The following is a 15161-nucleotide window of genomic DNA, read 5'->3' as shown; positions in this document are numbered from 1 at the left end:
ATATATATATATATATATACGCACACATATATAGATCCGATCCAGAGCGGAGCTCCGCTTTGAAATTAACGTGTGAAGTTCGAGTTTTGGGTCACTTTTCGGTCGCATATCCACATCTCGACCGTTCAGTTTTTAGGTACTAGTGTATAGATCGTCTCTGCAAATTTTCAGCCAAAATGATGATCGTTAAGGCATTGATAACTGCCTTAAAGCTAGTACGGTTCAGGTTGACAGATTCAGTCCGTTCATTGGTTTAAGCGAGTTAGATACCTTAACGATCATCAATTTGGTTGAAAATTTGCAGAGATGATCTATACACTAGTACCTAAAAACTGAACGGTCGAGATGTGGATATGCGACCGAAAAGTGACCCAAAACTCGAACTTCACACGTTAAACAATATGAATTTTGGTTGGAGTTGGTTGTTATTATGGGAGCATGTAAGCTTTAAGAATTAGAGGTTGGATTTGGGTAATAGCAGTGTTGAGTTTGTTTTACAAGTTTGGGTATTCCATTTTTAAAGGAAGTTCTGCCAAATTTTCAGTAAAATTTCTTTTAAGATAGGCCCTGTAGAGCCAATTCGAATTTCAGGATGAAATCTGGGATGGATCCTGTCATTGTTCTACAGTGGATGTTGAAAGCCTAAATCACTTGGTCAATTTGATCCAGATCAGTTTTGGTGGTGGTCTAGACAACTGAATGCAATCTCATTCCGATCTACCTGGATCTCTTCAGCAATCTGATCCATCAATCAATCAAACTCATCTATAATTACGGCTCTCTAACTTCTAGTCAGTTATGGCTGACGAAGCCACAACCAAGAAAAAGGACGTTGCTAGTGTCCTCGTCAGCAAGGTCATCAATCTCACACTGACCATCTACTAGGCATGCCTCCTATTCACTAATGCTTTGTCACCTTCAACTGAGACCCAATTGGGTCGACGCTACAATTCCCTGGGAACCACCTAACATGGATGGGGAGACTTCGAAGACGCTGCTTTGCCTTATAGGAAAGGCCTCGAGCTTGATTCAAACTACGAGAGAGTTGAAGGGGGCTTGGTTGAGTGTTAGTTCGTCACGGCTTATGGTGGTGTCAGCGACGTTGCGGGAATTGTAGCAGATGCCAAAGCTGATGGTAGTCCATAATTGTCTCTAGGTGCCCTTGTCTTGGATATTCAAATCAGGGGGTTTGAGCTCAGTTCTCGATTGAGAAGGGGGTAGTGAAGCTGCCTACAGATGGGTCAACGTGGGTCCTTGATGGGCTTCTGGGGCTGGTAGCCTTGAAATTAGCTTTTGGGCGTAGTCTTTCATGGGTTCAGAAGGACTACTGGGTGTTTGTACCTATTTTTTTTTACTATAGTTTTCTATTTAGACTTAGCCTATTACTATGTGTTGCTAGTTTAGGGGTCATTATGGGCTGGGCTAGGGCCGGGCAGGGCCTACTCAAAGTCAACAAAATTTAGGGCCGAGTAGGGTAGGGCCGAGGCTTAAATATGCTAACTCTTACCCGCCTGAAAAGCCCGAGTCACTAGGGCCAAAAGGGCCCGGTCGGGCCGGCCTTCCAAATAGGGCCGAAATGGGCCTAAAAGGGCTTAATTTGTTTAACAAAAAGAAATACATTATTCTTTTTTCTTTAAAATGTGGCTCCATGGTCATATAGGCAATATAAGACTCATTGTTTTTTGTTGATCATATTTAATATATATATATATATATTGAGATTAACTTATAAGTTATAACATTTATAAATATTAGTTAATGGGGTTATATTTAATTAACTATCTCTCTAAATCTCTAAATTAATTTTTATTTAACAAAGGAAACAAGAATTAAAGAAAATAAAGCTTAGGAAATCAATTACCAAAAAAGAGATAAGTTGTATGCTATAGAAAAAAGAGAAATTTATTTTTAAAATAGAAAAAATAGAAATTATTAGGGCTTAAACGGCCGGGCCTAGAGGGCCGGGCCGGGTTTCAATTGCATGGCCCTTACCCTACCCTATTTGAGAAAGGGTCGGGCCGGCCCGCCCTAATGCAAGGGCCGGGTAAGGCTTCGGCCCTATGGGCCGGGCGGGTTTTGGGCGGGCTTAGGGCCGAAGGGCCAAATGATGACCCCTATGCTAGTTTATAGTTGAATATGCTTAATTTGAATAAGTGAGTATGACACATCAAATGAATGGTTTTATCCTATAATTGCTATATATCACCATGATACTTCTTTACCACAACTTTTTGTCTATCTGTATATAGTAGCGGAAGGATATGTAATGATCATTCTGGTTTTACCTCTATATTAATGAAAGTCGCTATTATCCTTATAAAAAAGAAAGAAAAAAAAATAAGAACAGCACTAGCAAAATTTTATAAATTATATCTCATAAATTATTTCTCTAAATATCCCTAAAATTTAAGATGCTACAAAACCAAAGAAAAAACTTAAGGAGCTATATACTTAGCAAGTATTTCAAACGACACATTAAAAAGAAAAGGGTTTTTCTTCAACAGTGTCTGAACTCTTCGAGGACTTTTGAAATGATACCTGAACTTTCAAAGTTATCAATGTGATACTTGAACTCATTTTTTCGTATCAACGTCGTACCTGCGGTCGATTTCCGTCACAGATCCATTAACTATGATCACGTGCCCAGCACGTGAGGCACTTAATGAGGTTAAAAGACTAATTTACCCTTAAAAGTATATACTGCAACAGTGTCTGAACTCTTCAAGGACTTTTGAAATGATACCTAAACTTTCAAAGTTATCAATGTGATACCTGAACTCATTTTTTCGTATCAACGTCGTACCTGCAGTCAATTTTCGTCTCAAAACCGTTAACTATGACCACGTGCCCAGCACGTGAGGCACAAAATAAGGGTAAAAATGACCTTTCCCACTTCCTTTAGTTCTTCACGTGTCTCGTAGTACCTTCAGTTCTTCTTCTCCATTTCTATTTCCTTTTTCATCTGCAAAATGCAATCAGATGGGATGATGACATTTCCTAGCAAAATGCAAAACCTAAAGCAAAACTTGAATCCAATTCTCTGATGGAAGGACACCGCCAGGGACTCCATCTCATCGGAGTTCTCCAAGCACAACTTGCTCGATGGCTTTGCTTCTCTGAATTTATTGCAGGCCGGAGCGGTGTAGACGGTTTCACGACTCTTGGCCTCCAGATCTGAGACTTGGAATTTACCAGAGATTTCAGATAGAGGGATCAGAGAGAAAGAGAGAGAATATGGTCGGTGGCAATCCAGACCTTCTTATGCAGCTTGCAAGTGATATGACGGAGGCGGGCCACACCGTCGTGGCACTCGGCTTCCTCACCATAACTAACATCACAACATAAGTTCATGAATTTCAAAAATAGTCCGTGTCTTTGTAATTGAATCAAAATCTGCAAAAGTGAAGGAGATTGAGAGTCTCTCTCTTTCTCTCTCTGCAACTTTCTTTCTCTCTCTCAACAGCGGCGAAAAGGCGAAGGATGGTGATGATGGGAGAAAACCCAAAACTGATTTTTCTGCAACTGCGTGTCTGTGTATAACTATATCTATCTGTATATGATTTATCGAACAATGGGGCAATGCTCATTTCACTGATTCCAGCTTCTAATCAATTTGTCCAAAAAAGAACCGGCCTTTGGTTATTCGCAGCTGTAATATCAGTACTTAGTGGGAGCATCGGACGAGGTACTCTAGTGAGGCAATGAGCGGCGGTCGGGGCGGGTGAGGAACAATCTGAGGATTTTATGGCGGCGGAGGTGGATGACGGGGCTGGTGGATGGGCTGCGCGTGGGGCTTCAGGCGACGACGGGGCATGGCGAGGAGCTTGAATTTTTGCAAGGTAGCCATATCGATCTAGCTGAGTTCAATGTGGTCATAGTCAGGTAGTGCTTGGAAAGGGTTGGGTGGTTGAGAGAGAATGTGAGATCTGATTTGCGGCCATGACTTCCAATTGGAAGGGACAAATCAGAGGGAAGAAGACGTTGAAAAAGAAAAACAAGAAAGAAAGAAAGCAAAAAAAAAAATTAAAAAACAATACTTTTGAGGGTAAATTAGTCTTTTAACCTCATTAAGTGTCTCACGTGCTGGGCACGTGGTCATAATTAACGGTTCTGTGACGGAAATTTACCGCAGGTACGACGTTGATACGAAAAAATGAGTCTAGGTATCACATTGATAACTTTGAAAGTTCAGATATCATTTCAAAAGTTCTCGAAGAGCTCAGACACTGTTGAAGTAAAAAACCCCGTGAAGAACTAAAGGAAGTGGGAAAGGTCATTTTTACCCTTATTTTGTGCCTCACGTGCTGGGCACGTAGTCATAGTTAACGGCTCTGTGACCGAAATCGACCGCAGGTATGACGTTGATACTAAAAAATGAGTTCATGTATCACATTGATAACTTTGAAAGTTCAGGTATCATTTCAAAAGTCCTCAAAGAATTCAAACACTATTAAAATAAAAAACCCAAAAGAAAATATTGTAAAACACTTTCCAACCTACACCCTTACATTTTGCCCCATTCCCAGCCTCATATGGCATCTACAATAATTATTATCCTGATATGGCATCTACAATAATTATTATCCTTATATGGCATCTAAAATAATTATTATCCTTATATGGCATCTACAATAATTATTATCCTTTTATGGCATCTAGGAGTTATTATCGGCTGCCTAAATCTAGTAACATGCTTTTTCTGGATTCAGACTTGCTTCAACTTGACACAATAGTATCAAGTTCAAATGGCAGCCATACAAGTTCAGGGGTCATATTGATGATTGGACTTATAGAAAGGACATATAAAAAGTTCGTACATATAGAGTATAGTTTCTTTTATATATATATATATATATAAAGAAATTATACTCTATATGTACGAACTTTATATATATATATATATATATATATATATATAATGGGGTCCGTCGATTCAAAAGACCTGAGGCAAACTTGAAAAAAAAAAAATTGGCAAACTTAATTAGAATAAAAACAATAACAGCAAAAACAAATTATATATATATATATACCAGATCCTATCAAGAGCGGAGCTCTGCTTTGAAATTAACGTGTGAAGTTCGAGTTTTCGGTCACTTTTCGGCCGCATATCCACATCTCGACCGTTCAGTTTTTAGGTACTAGTGTATAGATCATCTCCGCAAATTTTCAGTCAAATTGATGATCGTTAAGACATTGACTTTAAAGGTGGTAAGGTTCAGGTTGACAGATTCAGTCCTTCCACTGGTTTAAGCGAGTTAGATGCCTTAACGATCATTAATTTGGCTGAAAATTTGCAGAGATGATCTATACAGTAATATCTAAAAACTGAACGGTCGAGATGTAGATATGCAACCGAAAAGTGATTGAAAACTTGAACTTCACACATTAATTTCAAAGTGGAGCTATATATATATATATGAATGTTAGTATGTTACTAATTATAGATTTATAACAATTAGTAACCTATGCACTTTTGTGCACCCTATGTAGTTTTAGCGCCTCTGGAGTAGTACCGAAAGAGGATTCTCGCTATGTCTACGAGTGGGTCTATAGTTATGTATCATTGTAGGTATTACCACTAGATTCTTATCTACGACCGAAGGGTATGTCCTGCCTATTCTGGCTTGTGAGAGCATGTTTAGCAGACTCTCTATTTTGACTCCTTAGCTATTTTGGAGAGCATGTTTAGCTTTTTATCTATTTTAGCAGCTGCACTAGACTTCTAAGTAGCTCTCTATTATAATTTTTAGCTATCTCACTCCTAAATATAAAAAGCGGGATGAGTCTCTCTATAATTTAAAACATTTTTTAAAAGTTATTTAATGTAATTTATAAATACATTTAAATTATTTAATCTTCATTTAGAAAATAATATAAATTTAAAAGTAGTTAAAATAGAGAGCATTGATACAGTCGTAATTCTAAAGTGGCTAGCTAAAATAACTTTTTAGCTACTTTAATTAAAATTTAACTCAAAAATGGCTAGCATTGATAAAGATGCTCTGATGCAAAATATTGGCACCCGTTTTGGGTTTGATTAAAAAAAAAATTGTAGATTTATAACAGAAAAAAAAAATTCTAGACCTAAAGAGTAAAAACATATAAATAGAAGAAAAAATATGATACACAGATCTAAAGAGAGCCTTAAAAGCATACAAAAAAGAAGAAAAAAAAATCTAAGAAAGGCATCATCGGGATTCGAATCGCATTTGTGGTGGTTCTATAATTATTGGCCTACCACTACACATGATTTCTGTGCAAAGTATATATATATATATATATGGGAAATTGGTCTGTATGGTACCTGAATTATTACTTCTTATAAATTTAAGTATCCCAAGTTTAAAAAATATCAAAACGGTACCTGTGGTTTTGACCCCGACTATGGTACCTGGAACAGTTAGATCCGTTACGGAAACTGCCAGTTGGAATATTTTGACTATAAAATGACCAATTTACCCTTATTTTGTTTTTCTATCTTAATTATTCTTCTTCATATAAAAAAAAAAAGCAAAAGAAAGTTTATTATTTATATATATTGGGGATAATTCTTCTTTTTTTCTTTTCTCAAAATTTAAAGGCCATGGATCTCTTAATCTTCGACCTCCAATCCCACATCCAAAAGGTTTCTCTCTGATTCTTACTCTTTTTCTAGTGATTTATATATTTCTTGATCCTGCTACTTCTTTCCTTGAGTTTTCTTAGGTTTTGATTCATTTCACTCTTGATCAGATAGCTTTGATCTTTTGAATGTTTGGGTTTCGAATCAATTGGACCAGATTAGTTTTCAGACATAATCATACATTCTATCTTATTCTTAGATGTTTGATTGATAACCATCTGCTGGGATAATTACTGGAATTGGTCTTGTCCATAGCAGGCTTTATATGTTTGTGGCTAGGCTTGGCATTTAGACCTGTAACCCGCAAACCCGCACCATACCCGCATGCTAAAAGCCCGCACGAACCCACACTATTGTTAATCCGGGCTGAAAAAAGCTCGCACATCAAAAACCCTCAAATAAACGGGCCGAGCCATGCTAGACCCGTTATTACTCGTTAACTAAAACTCATTTTTTATTTTCCTCTCTTTCGGCAACCAAGAGCAGCCGCCATCTCTCTTTTCTTCGAGCAGCCTCCAAACCCAAAACCAGCTTCGAGCTCTATGGAGTAAAGGGATCTCGGAGAAGCATTGGGCTGTAGCCTAGAGGTTTCCTCATTCTCTTCTTCACCATTAATCACTATTCGAGCTTCTTCCACTGCCTTCGTCGAGACCTTCCCAACTGTAAGTTGGCTTCTTTTTCAAGCTTGGATTTCAATGCAATCAGTCGAAATTGGAAAACCTAGTTTCAATTTCAAAGCACTGGGCTTTTGGATTGTGTGTTATTGGTTCAGTTTCAATTTCAGTCTTTGTCTGTTGGAAGGTATCTAACTGGGGTTTTGGCGGAGGGGTCTTAGGATTGAAGATGAAGCTCTGGCCATGAACCATTGGGTCTTTCTAGCTATAATTGCAGGTTGTGTATGGAGTAAATTCCATGCTTCTGCAATTTGAATTTTGTTACTGCATGTTTAGTTAATTGAACACCCAGTTGACAAAGAGATGGAATTTGAATATGGTTGGCAAAGGAAAATTGTTGGTCTGTGAATATGACTGTTGAGAAAATGTTTCTCAGAGCAAATTCGACTAACTAAATGAGGTGGGATATTCAAATTGGAGTCCTTGTAGCTATGCTATTGTCTAAAACATACTCTTTTAGCTCTCTGAAATGGTGTAATCTCTTTTTCCCCACTTCAAAAATTATATACATAAGTCTTAACAAGTTCTAGTTGCTTTAAAAAAAAAAATTTGTTTACGGGTTTTAACAGGTTCCAACGGATAACCCGCAAACCCGCTGAGTTTAGCCCGTAAAACCAGTTAAGTTAACGGGTTTTTACCAGGTCGGCATGTTAAGAACCCACACTATACCCGCACGTTGCCAGGCCTAGTTGTGGCTAATGATCCTACTGCTAAGGGAGGTACTTATTATCCCATCGCTGTTAAGAAACACCTCAGGGCGCAAGAAAATGCCGCTCGATCCAAGTTACCATGTGTATATCTTGTTGATAGCGGAGGGGCTTTTCAACCCAAACAGGTTGAGGTCTTCCCTGACAAGGAGAATTTTGGTATAACCTTCTATAATCAATCTTTTAAGTTTTGTTCTTGAACTAAAATAAACTAAATGGAGTTGAGGACATAATCTGGAAATAGACTGGTTATCAATTCTGTTTTGTTTGGTTTGTGGCCTTGTTTCTCTGAGAAATCTATGATCAATTACAAGTTTAAAGCTTCGATGACATCTGAAACAAGTATAAATTTGATATGAATTTCAATCCCCTTGAACCACAAGTTGATTTATTAATGGCAAAGCAATTTTGGTAGTTGCTACAGGTCCAAGACTGAGGGGCAAATGAGAGATGATGAATTCAAGAGTTCTGGATTGTTTCTTGTGTCAATCCAATCGTTTTTCATAAAGAAAATTTGAATACAGCTAAAAGCTCTCGTCAATTCCAACACAGTTCTTCACTTTCTCATCCAAAATGCCCCTAGCAACCCCAAACGACGAAATAGCCTTTGAATTCTCTCCCCTCTTCCGACTCTACAAAGATGGAAGCACTGACCGGCTCAAGGGCATCGAGACCATCCCGCCCTCCACCAACCCGACTATCGGAGTTCAATCCAAAGACATCATCCTTTCACCAGAATTTGAACTCGCCGCCCGTCCTCCACTATTGTTGATGACATGTTTCTGGGTTTGAATAGGGACAAGAGAGAGAGACAGAGGGAGAGTACAAAAAAAATTGATTAGATAGAAAACATTTAAATGGATTAAGACATGAAAAGACGAAAACATCCTTTAGCTGTGAATTTTTGTAACGGACTTAACGGCTCTAGGTACTAATATTCAGTCGGGGTCAGAACTTCAGGTACCGTTATGATATTTTTAAAACGTGAGGTACTAAAATTTATAAAGAGCAATAGTTTAGGTACCGTACGGACTAATTTCCCTATATATATATATATATATATGAACTATATTAAAACTCAGATTTCCCGAGGCCCTCTGACAACTTTGGGCCTGAGGCGGATGCCTCAGTTGGTAGTCCTTAGGGCCGGCTAAACACACACACACACACACACACACACACACACACACACACACACACAGGCGCATAGGCCATAATGCAGTAATGAGAAGTATGGAGAGTCGAGGTGTACCTCTGTGCTCCCAGGTTTCATTAATCCTATACCCTCCCTGATCAACATCTTGTGACCAGGGGCGTAAGGACACTAGGGCGAGAAGGGTCAATTGAACCTTCTCACTAAGCTTCCATTGGTTGAAACATTTGATACTTATATACATACTTATATTTAATATATTAGTTTGACCCTTCTGACATGTGAAAATGTAAAGAAATAGTAAAGCTTTTGGACTTTTGTCCCATTCACCCATAACTCCACAGTTTGGACGTACTGCACCATCTTTTAGTTTTTTTATTATATTTTATTCATATGCTCTTCATTGATCAATTAATCAATGACAGTTTCGTTACATACATACATATATATATATATATATATATATATATAGAGGTTTATACACTTATTTTCTTCTCTCCTGCTCATTCTCTGTTCTGTCTTCTCTCGTCTTTCCACTTCTTCTCCTACGAAACGCAAGTCGAAGTCTACTACCATTTCTTTGATTTTTAGTAGATTTATGAATCAAGGCAACATTAATCAATAAAGGTAATTCATCAAATCTTAATTATAATTGTTTTATAAAAAATTTGTTATTTTTGAGTATTTTATGACTTATGATTTTTTTTTCTATCAAAAGAATGACATATAGACAAATATATATAATTTTTTTTTAACAATCAATATATACAATTTTATGTTATTTGATGAAGTTCATTTTTGTATAATCATTACTATTTAATTCTGGCCCTCCTAGCTAACATTTCTGACTACACCACTGCTTGTGACACCATAAACTGCAGATTTTCCTATATTCTCTTGGTGTAAAATCATTTGCTTGTTAACTCTCCTTCTCTCAAAAAAATAATTTTCTGGTAAAAATCTGTCACATATTTTCAAGTCATGGACGATTCATTTGATTTTCATGTAACAATCATTCGTTGATCTAGTGATCGCTTGCACATCATGGAGATAAAGATTAACATAGGTCTCATGTAGCGATTCACACATCTTTGGTCATGAGCCACTCAAAGGCTACATTTAGCCACGACTTCAGCCCTTATTAAGCACAAACCAAAAAAAGAAAACTTTTTAAGAAGCTATATAAATGACAAAGAATTTTAAAAGATGATTTAAACTCTAACGTCTATTTTTTTTTTTTTAAGAATATCAAATCGATATATTAATAATAACTCAGGCCAGAAAGGACCATTACATACCCTCTCTTTATTATCTATGGGTAGATAAAGAGTTTGTGGTAAACCACAGCGATACATAGATTAAATCCGATCATTTGACAGTACCCATGCTCACTTATTCAAGAAAGCCTATAAACTATGTTACAACGACATGTAAATAGGCTAAGTTCAAAACAAAATAAAACTAAAGTTTCTCCTTGCCCTTAACACTAGGGCTTGGAGGCTTGGTGGGGCAGATCACACTTAGCACATCTTCAACAGATACTTTCAGAGTCTTGGAAGGATTTTTGTTCTTCGGCCCCAAAGGCCTACCTTTCTTCTTTTTGATCAGCTGCGACCCCTCCTTCTGGATTGTACCTTCTTTAGGGGCCAAAATTCCTCCTGGAACTTCAATCAAGCCCAGAGATTTAGCTGAGAATTTGGTATGGAACTTCGGAACTTTCAGCTTCTTTGAAATTCCTGATATACTCTCTGATGCTTCACCAAGCCGAAGCTTGAGCTTCTTTGGGGAGGGGAAGGGAGAGGTTGGCCTGTTTCTCTTCAAATCTGCCGGTGTTTCCTCGAAAGGTACCAATGCTAGGGCATCCGTACTAGTACCCTCAGTACGAGTAGTGGCAGCATGATTTTCCATATCGCCGTTGCGTATAACTATCTACTTCCTAGGCTTATTGCCTTTACCAAAACCAAACAGGTTTCGCACCACATAAGGTAAGATCGGTGTTTGCACACCCTGGAACTTGAACGCACCATTGACAAACCTGTTTTCAGCAAAACCCATAAATGACTTTGGTAGAGGGAGACAAACCTGCTCTTCTTCCTCAGACTACTTGCATGGTGAGCCTACCTGACAGACACCTTGGGTATGGTAAATTAGGTTGCACTTCTTGCACTTACTAATCAGATTTTCGAAGAAGAATTCGATCTATGCTACAACGCCAGGAGCAAGTGTGAGAGTCATCTTGTTAAAGACGGGTTTAGAGATGTCGTGTGCTACTTGAACCCTAATCTTTCCAGTGTGATCAAATAGCTTTTGATCTATTTCCTGGTATGTTCCCGCCATAGAGGCTGCATTCATGATGGTCCTCTTTTCTTCCAGTGCTGGTGGGATGTTGTTGATTTTTACCCAAAAGTATAGGGTTTCCAACAGGATCGACTGAGACAGGGCAAGACCATCGTAGGTTTGCATGATCACAGGCGCCTTGTTGAAATACCACGGCCCACCTCTGATTACCATATTTAATCGATCCTTCCTTTGATCGAAGGAGAAGACATACCTGTTGGAAGGCCGATCTTGTACCTTGAAGGATCCATCTAGTACCCAGATTCTTCTAAAATGGCGTTACAGATCTACATTGTTGCATGGTTTCCTCGTCAAAGGACGCGCAAACAAGAAAGCCTGAGATCCCCGTGTCGTGGATCCTCCAGCCATGTGGGAGATATCGATAACGTTGCCTCCAGCCAGAGCCAGAGAGGTAGCAAAGGTGGCTGTGACATCCTCAATGGAGGCCATGAGGTTGTTAGAGGAGGGCGCCGGAAGCTCGACGCTAGGGTTTCTGTGTTTTGAGAGTGCAGCAGGGAGGCAGCGCATTAGCTAGTTTGAACTCTAACGTCTATGCACATGCTTAATTTTAGTATAATAGGTTTGCTAGAAATAAAAATGAGTATTAGATGTCCAATAAGTGAACATATCTCTATGTATTACCAAAGTACCACCACAACTTCTTGTTCTATCTATAGATAGCTGTAGAAGAGTATATAATACTCATTCTGACTTAAGTACCAAAGATATATATGTGATGATTTACCAAAAAAATGTAGTGTAAATTTTAAAGAATAAAAGATTGCTCAGCACTTTCCAACAAATCCGTACATTTCAGTATATAATACTCATTCTGACTAAAGTACCAATGATATATATGTGATGATTTACTAAAAAAATGTAGTGTAAATTTTAAAGAATAAAAGATTGCTCAGCACTTTCCAACAAATCCGTACATTTCAGCCCCCATTCCCAACCACCACAATTTCCATGGAATCTTCGCCGGAAAAAAACAATTTCCATCGAATCAACCTCCTGTGAATTAATTTGCAGTGATGGACCATTCTCCTCGTTCCTGTCCTTCCTTTTCCGGGCAGGGTTCCTACAAATTATGTATGCGTTAAACATGATTTGAGTACGTTTCAGAAAAAAACATGATTTGAGTACTCGCAACACACATGTGACATCACCTACATAACCTGTCATGTATGTGTGTGATTAATGCATGTAAACTGCAATTAAATGTCGTAAATGAAAGGCTCGATCGTATCCTACACATGTAAGAGTAAAATACCCTCATGCATGTTCTACAATTGTAACGTAGTCTCTGCTTCCTTCTTTCCCCCTCGTCTTCTTTATAAGCTTAATTTGCAGTCCGGCTCCTTTTCAGAAACAAACCATCTCTCGCTCTACCTCTGAGTCTCTCCTGTTTGCAAAACTCAGAACCCTAAACCATTTTAGCCATGCCGGTGCCTGCTCCTCCTGAGCAAACCCCTGTGATTTTCGACTCCCAAGTCATTCAGTACCAATCCAACATCCCTTCCCAGTTCATATGGCCAGAACACGAGAAGCCGAGCCGCAACCGGCCTGACCTTCTCGCTCCGGCCATCGACCTCAACGGCTTCATCAGCGGCGATCCTGCCATCGTCGCGAACTCGATTCATATAGTTGACCGGGCCTGCAAGAAGCATGGATTCTTCCTCATTGTGAACCACGGAGTTGATCCGGAGCTCATTGCGAAAGCTCACGAGTACATGGACGTGTTCTTTGAGATGAAGCTCTCGGAGAAGCAAAGGGCTCAGCGGAAGGTTGGTGAGAGCTACGGTTATGCTAGTAGTTTCACCGGCAGGTTTAACTCCAAGCTTCCTTGGAAAGAAACACTTTCTTTCAGGTACTCTGCTGAGAGCCAGAGCTCAACAGTCATCAAGGACTACTTTGTGAATATGTTGGGTGAAGATTTCAGAGAAATGGGGTAATAATACATTGTGATCCCACCTCCTACTACTTTGTCAATGTTACTGTGATTTTTAACCTTTGATGTCCTTTACTTTTAGACCTTAATTATCCGCGAAATCCAATTTTTTTTTCTAGGAAGTTTTACCAGGAATACTGTGAAGTGATGAACGAACTATCCAAGGGGATACTAGAGCTATTGGGACTGAGCCTGGCAGTTGGGCGGGAGTACTTGAAAGAGTTCTACGAAGGAAACGATTCGATCATGAGGTTGAACTACTATCCAATGTGCCAAAGACCAGATTTAACACTGGGAACTGGGCCTCACTGTGATCCAACTTCCTTGACAATCCTTCATCAGGATCAAGTAGGGGGCCTTGAAGTGTTTTTCGATGAGAAGTGGCACGCCGTTACTCCTGTTCTTGGTTCTTTCGTTGTCAACGTTGGTGATACTTTTATGGTAAATTAACTCTATGCATTAATATATTGCATAATGGAATAGCATGTAGGGGGGAATTAGTACTACTCGTATCATTAATTGCACCTATGTTGCCTTCACCTTGACCACTAAACAGTTGTTATCTATTAAGGTTCGGTTAGGCTTTGGTATTATTAGTCGTACGTAATTTGTTCTGCAGTAATCAGTATGGATCACTCTTCAAGCTAACTAATTTGTCGTGCTATATACATATAAAGCACCGACATATATTGTTTTCAGTTTAGCCACATTGTTCAGGTTATTGTTTGGAATGGCTCAATTAGGTCTATGGACCTCTGTAGGTTGGGTGTTACCATCTGGATAGGCTTCGGTAATATTAGTGTCACTTCTCTGATGAGATCGACTTTAAGCCTCCACTCTATTTCCTTGGGCCTCTAGCTAATTTACAGATGTACATTTTAGAGTTGAACTAAAATAGGGATTTATTAATGTACTCTTTCCTCCTGACGTGAACTTGCAGGCTCTGAGCAATGGGATTTACAAGAGCTGCTTGCACAGGGCTGTGGTAAACAACAAAGCTGTAAGAAAATCTCTTACCTTCTTTCTGAATTCAAACAAGGACAGAGTAGTGACTCCACTAGCAAGTTTGATCAGTGCTGATACCCCGAGGTTGTACCCGGACTTTACTTGGCCTACTCTGTTAGAGTTTACCCAGAAACAGTATAGGGCTGACAGGAGCACCATTGATGCTTTCTCGGACTGGATTAATAAGCAGAAGGGTGGAGAGGAAAAGAAAGACCAAGGAAACTAGGAGTCTCTGTTAAGTGCTTTGGTGGTGTACAAGGGAATAAAAAGGCTCCATATTATCTAGCTTGTTGTTCTTAATTTTAGTTTTCTGTCAATTCAAGCATGAATTATGTCCTTAGCATGTATTTCACTATTTCTTATTGATTATGCAAATGTGTTGGAGCATCAATATGATTGTTGTCTGATAATAAATTTCAGTTTTTTGACATTTTTAAGAATAAAATCCTCCTACCAAAATGTATATAGCCATTAATAATGTTAGGATTGCGGCTCAATATCTAATTCTTTGTCTGTTTTGGATTCTTTACTTCTAAAGTTGCAATTCTAGTGTATCTAGGATTTATGGAGTTTTTCCTTAGAAGTAAAGGTTTAGGATTGAAGATCATATTGGGAGTCGGACTAATCGTGAGCCTATAAATAGTCATTCAGGGTTATTGGTTCGGTGTGTGCTTTCGGAGATTGGAAGACACCATTTAGAGAAGATGTGAGG

General features: G+C 38.7%; 1 protein-coding gene across 1 annotated transcript; it reads left to right on the top strand.

Annotated features, from left to right (window-relative positions):
• The first annotated feature begins 12897 nt into the window (after positions 1 to 12897).
• On the top strand, positions 12898 to 14792 carry LOC112178463 (gibberellin 20 oxidase 1). Its single transcript, XM_024316607.2, has 3 exons — positions 12898 to 13444; positions 13564 to 13885; positions 14385 to 14792. The coding sequence occupies exons 1-3, from the start codon at positions 12936 to 12938 to the stop codon at positions 14673 to 14675; spliced, it is 1122 nt and encodes a 373-aa protein (XP_024172375.1). The 5' UTR covers positions 12898 to 12935; the 3' UTR covers positions 14676 to 14792.
• The last annotated feature ends 369 nt before the right edge of the window (positions 14793 to 15161 follow it).

Source organism: Rosa chinensis, chromosome 1 (assembly GCF_002994745.2).
Source record: "Rosa chinensis cultivar Old Blush chromosome 1, RchiOBHm-V2, whole genome shotgun sequence".
In the NCBI taxonomy this organism is placed as follows: domain Eukaryota; kingdom Viridiplantae; phylum Streptophyta; class Magnoliopsida; order Rosales; family Rosaceae; genus Rosa; species Rosa chinensis.
Note: the sequence above shows the minus strand (reverse complement) of the source record. Positions and strands in the feature narration are given on the sequence as shown.

Bases quoted from the DNA above. Each gene is read 5' to 3' on its own strand.
- LOC112178463 (XM_024316607.2), top strand. From the start codon at position 12,936: ATGCCGGTGCCTGCTCCTCCTGAGCAAACCCCTGTGATTTTCGACTCC. The intron at 13,445-13,563 runs GTAATAATACAT...TTTTTTTTCTAG, and splicing joins GAAGATTTCAGAGAAATGGG to GAAGTTTTACCAGGAATACT. The intron at 13,886-14,384 runs GTAAATTAACTC...GTGAACTTGCAG, and splicing joins ACGTTGGTGATACTTTTATG to GCTCTGAGCAATGGGATTTA.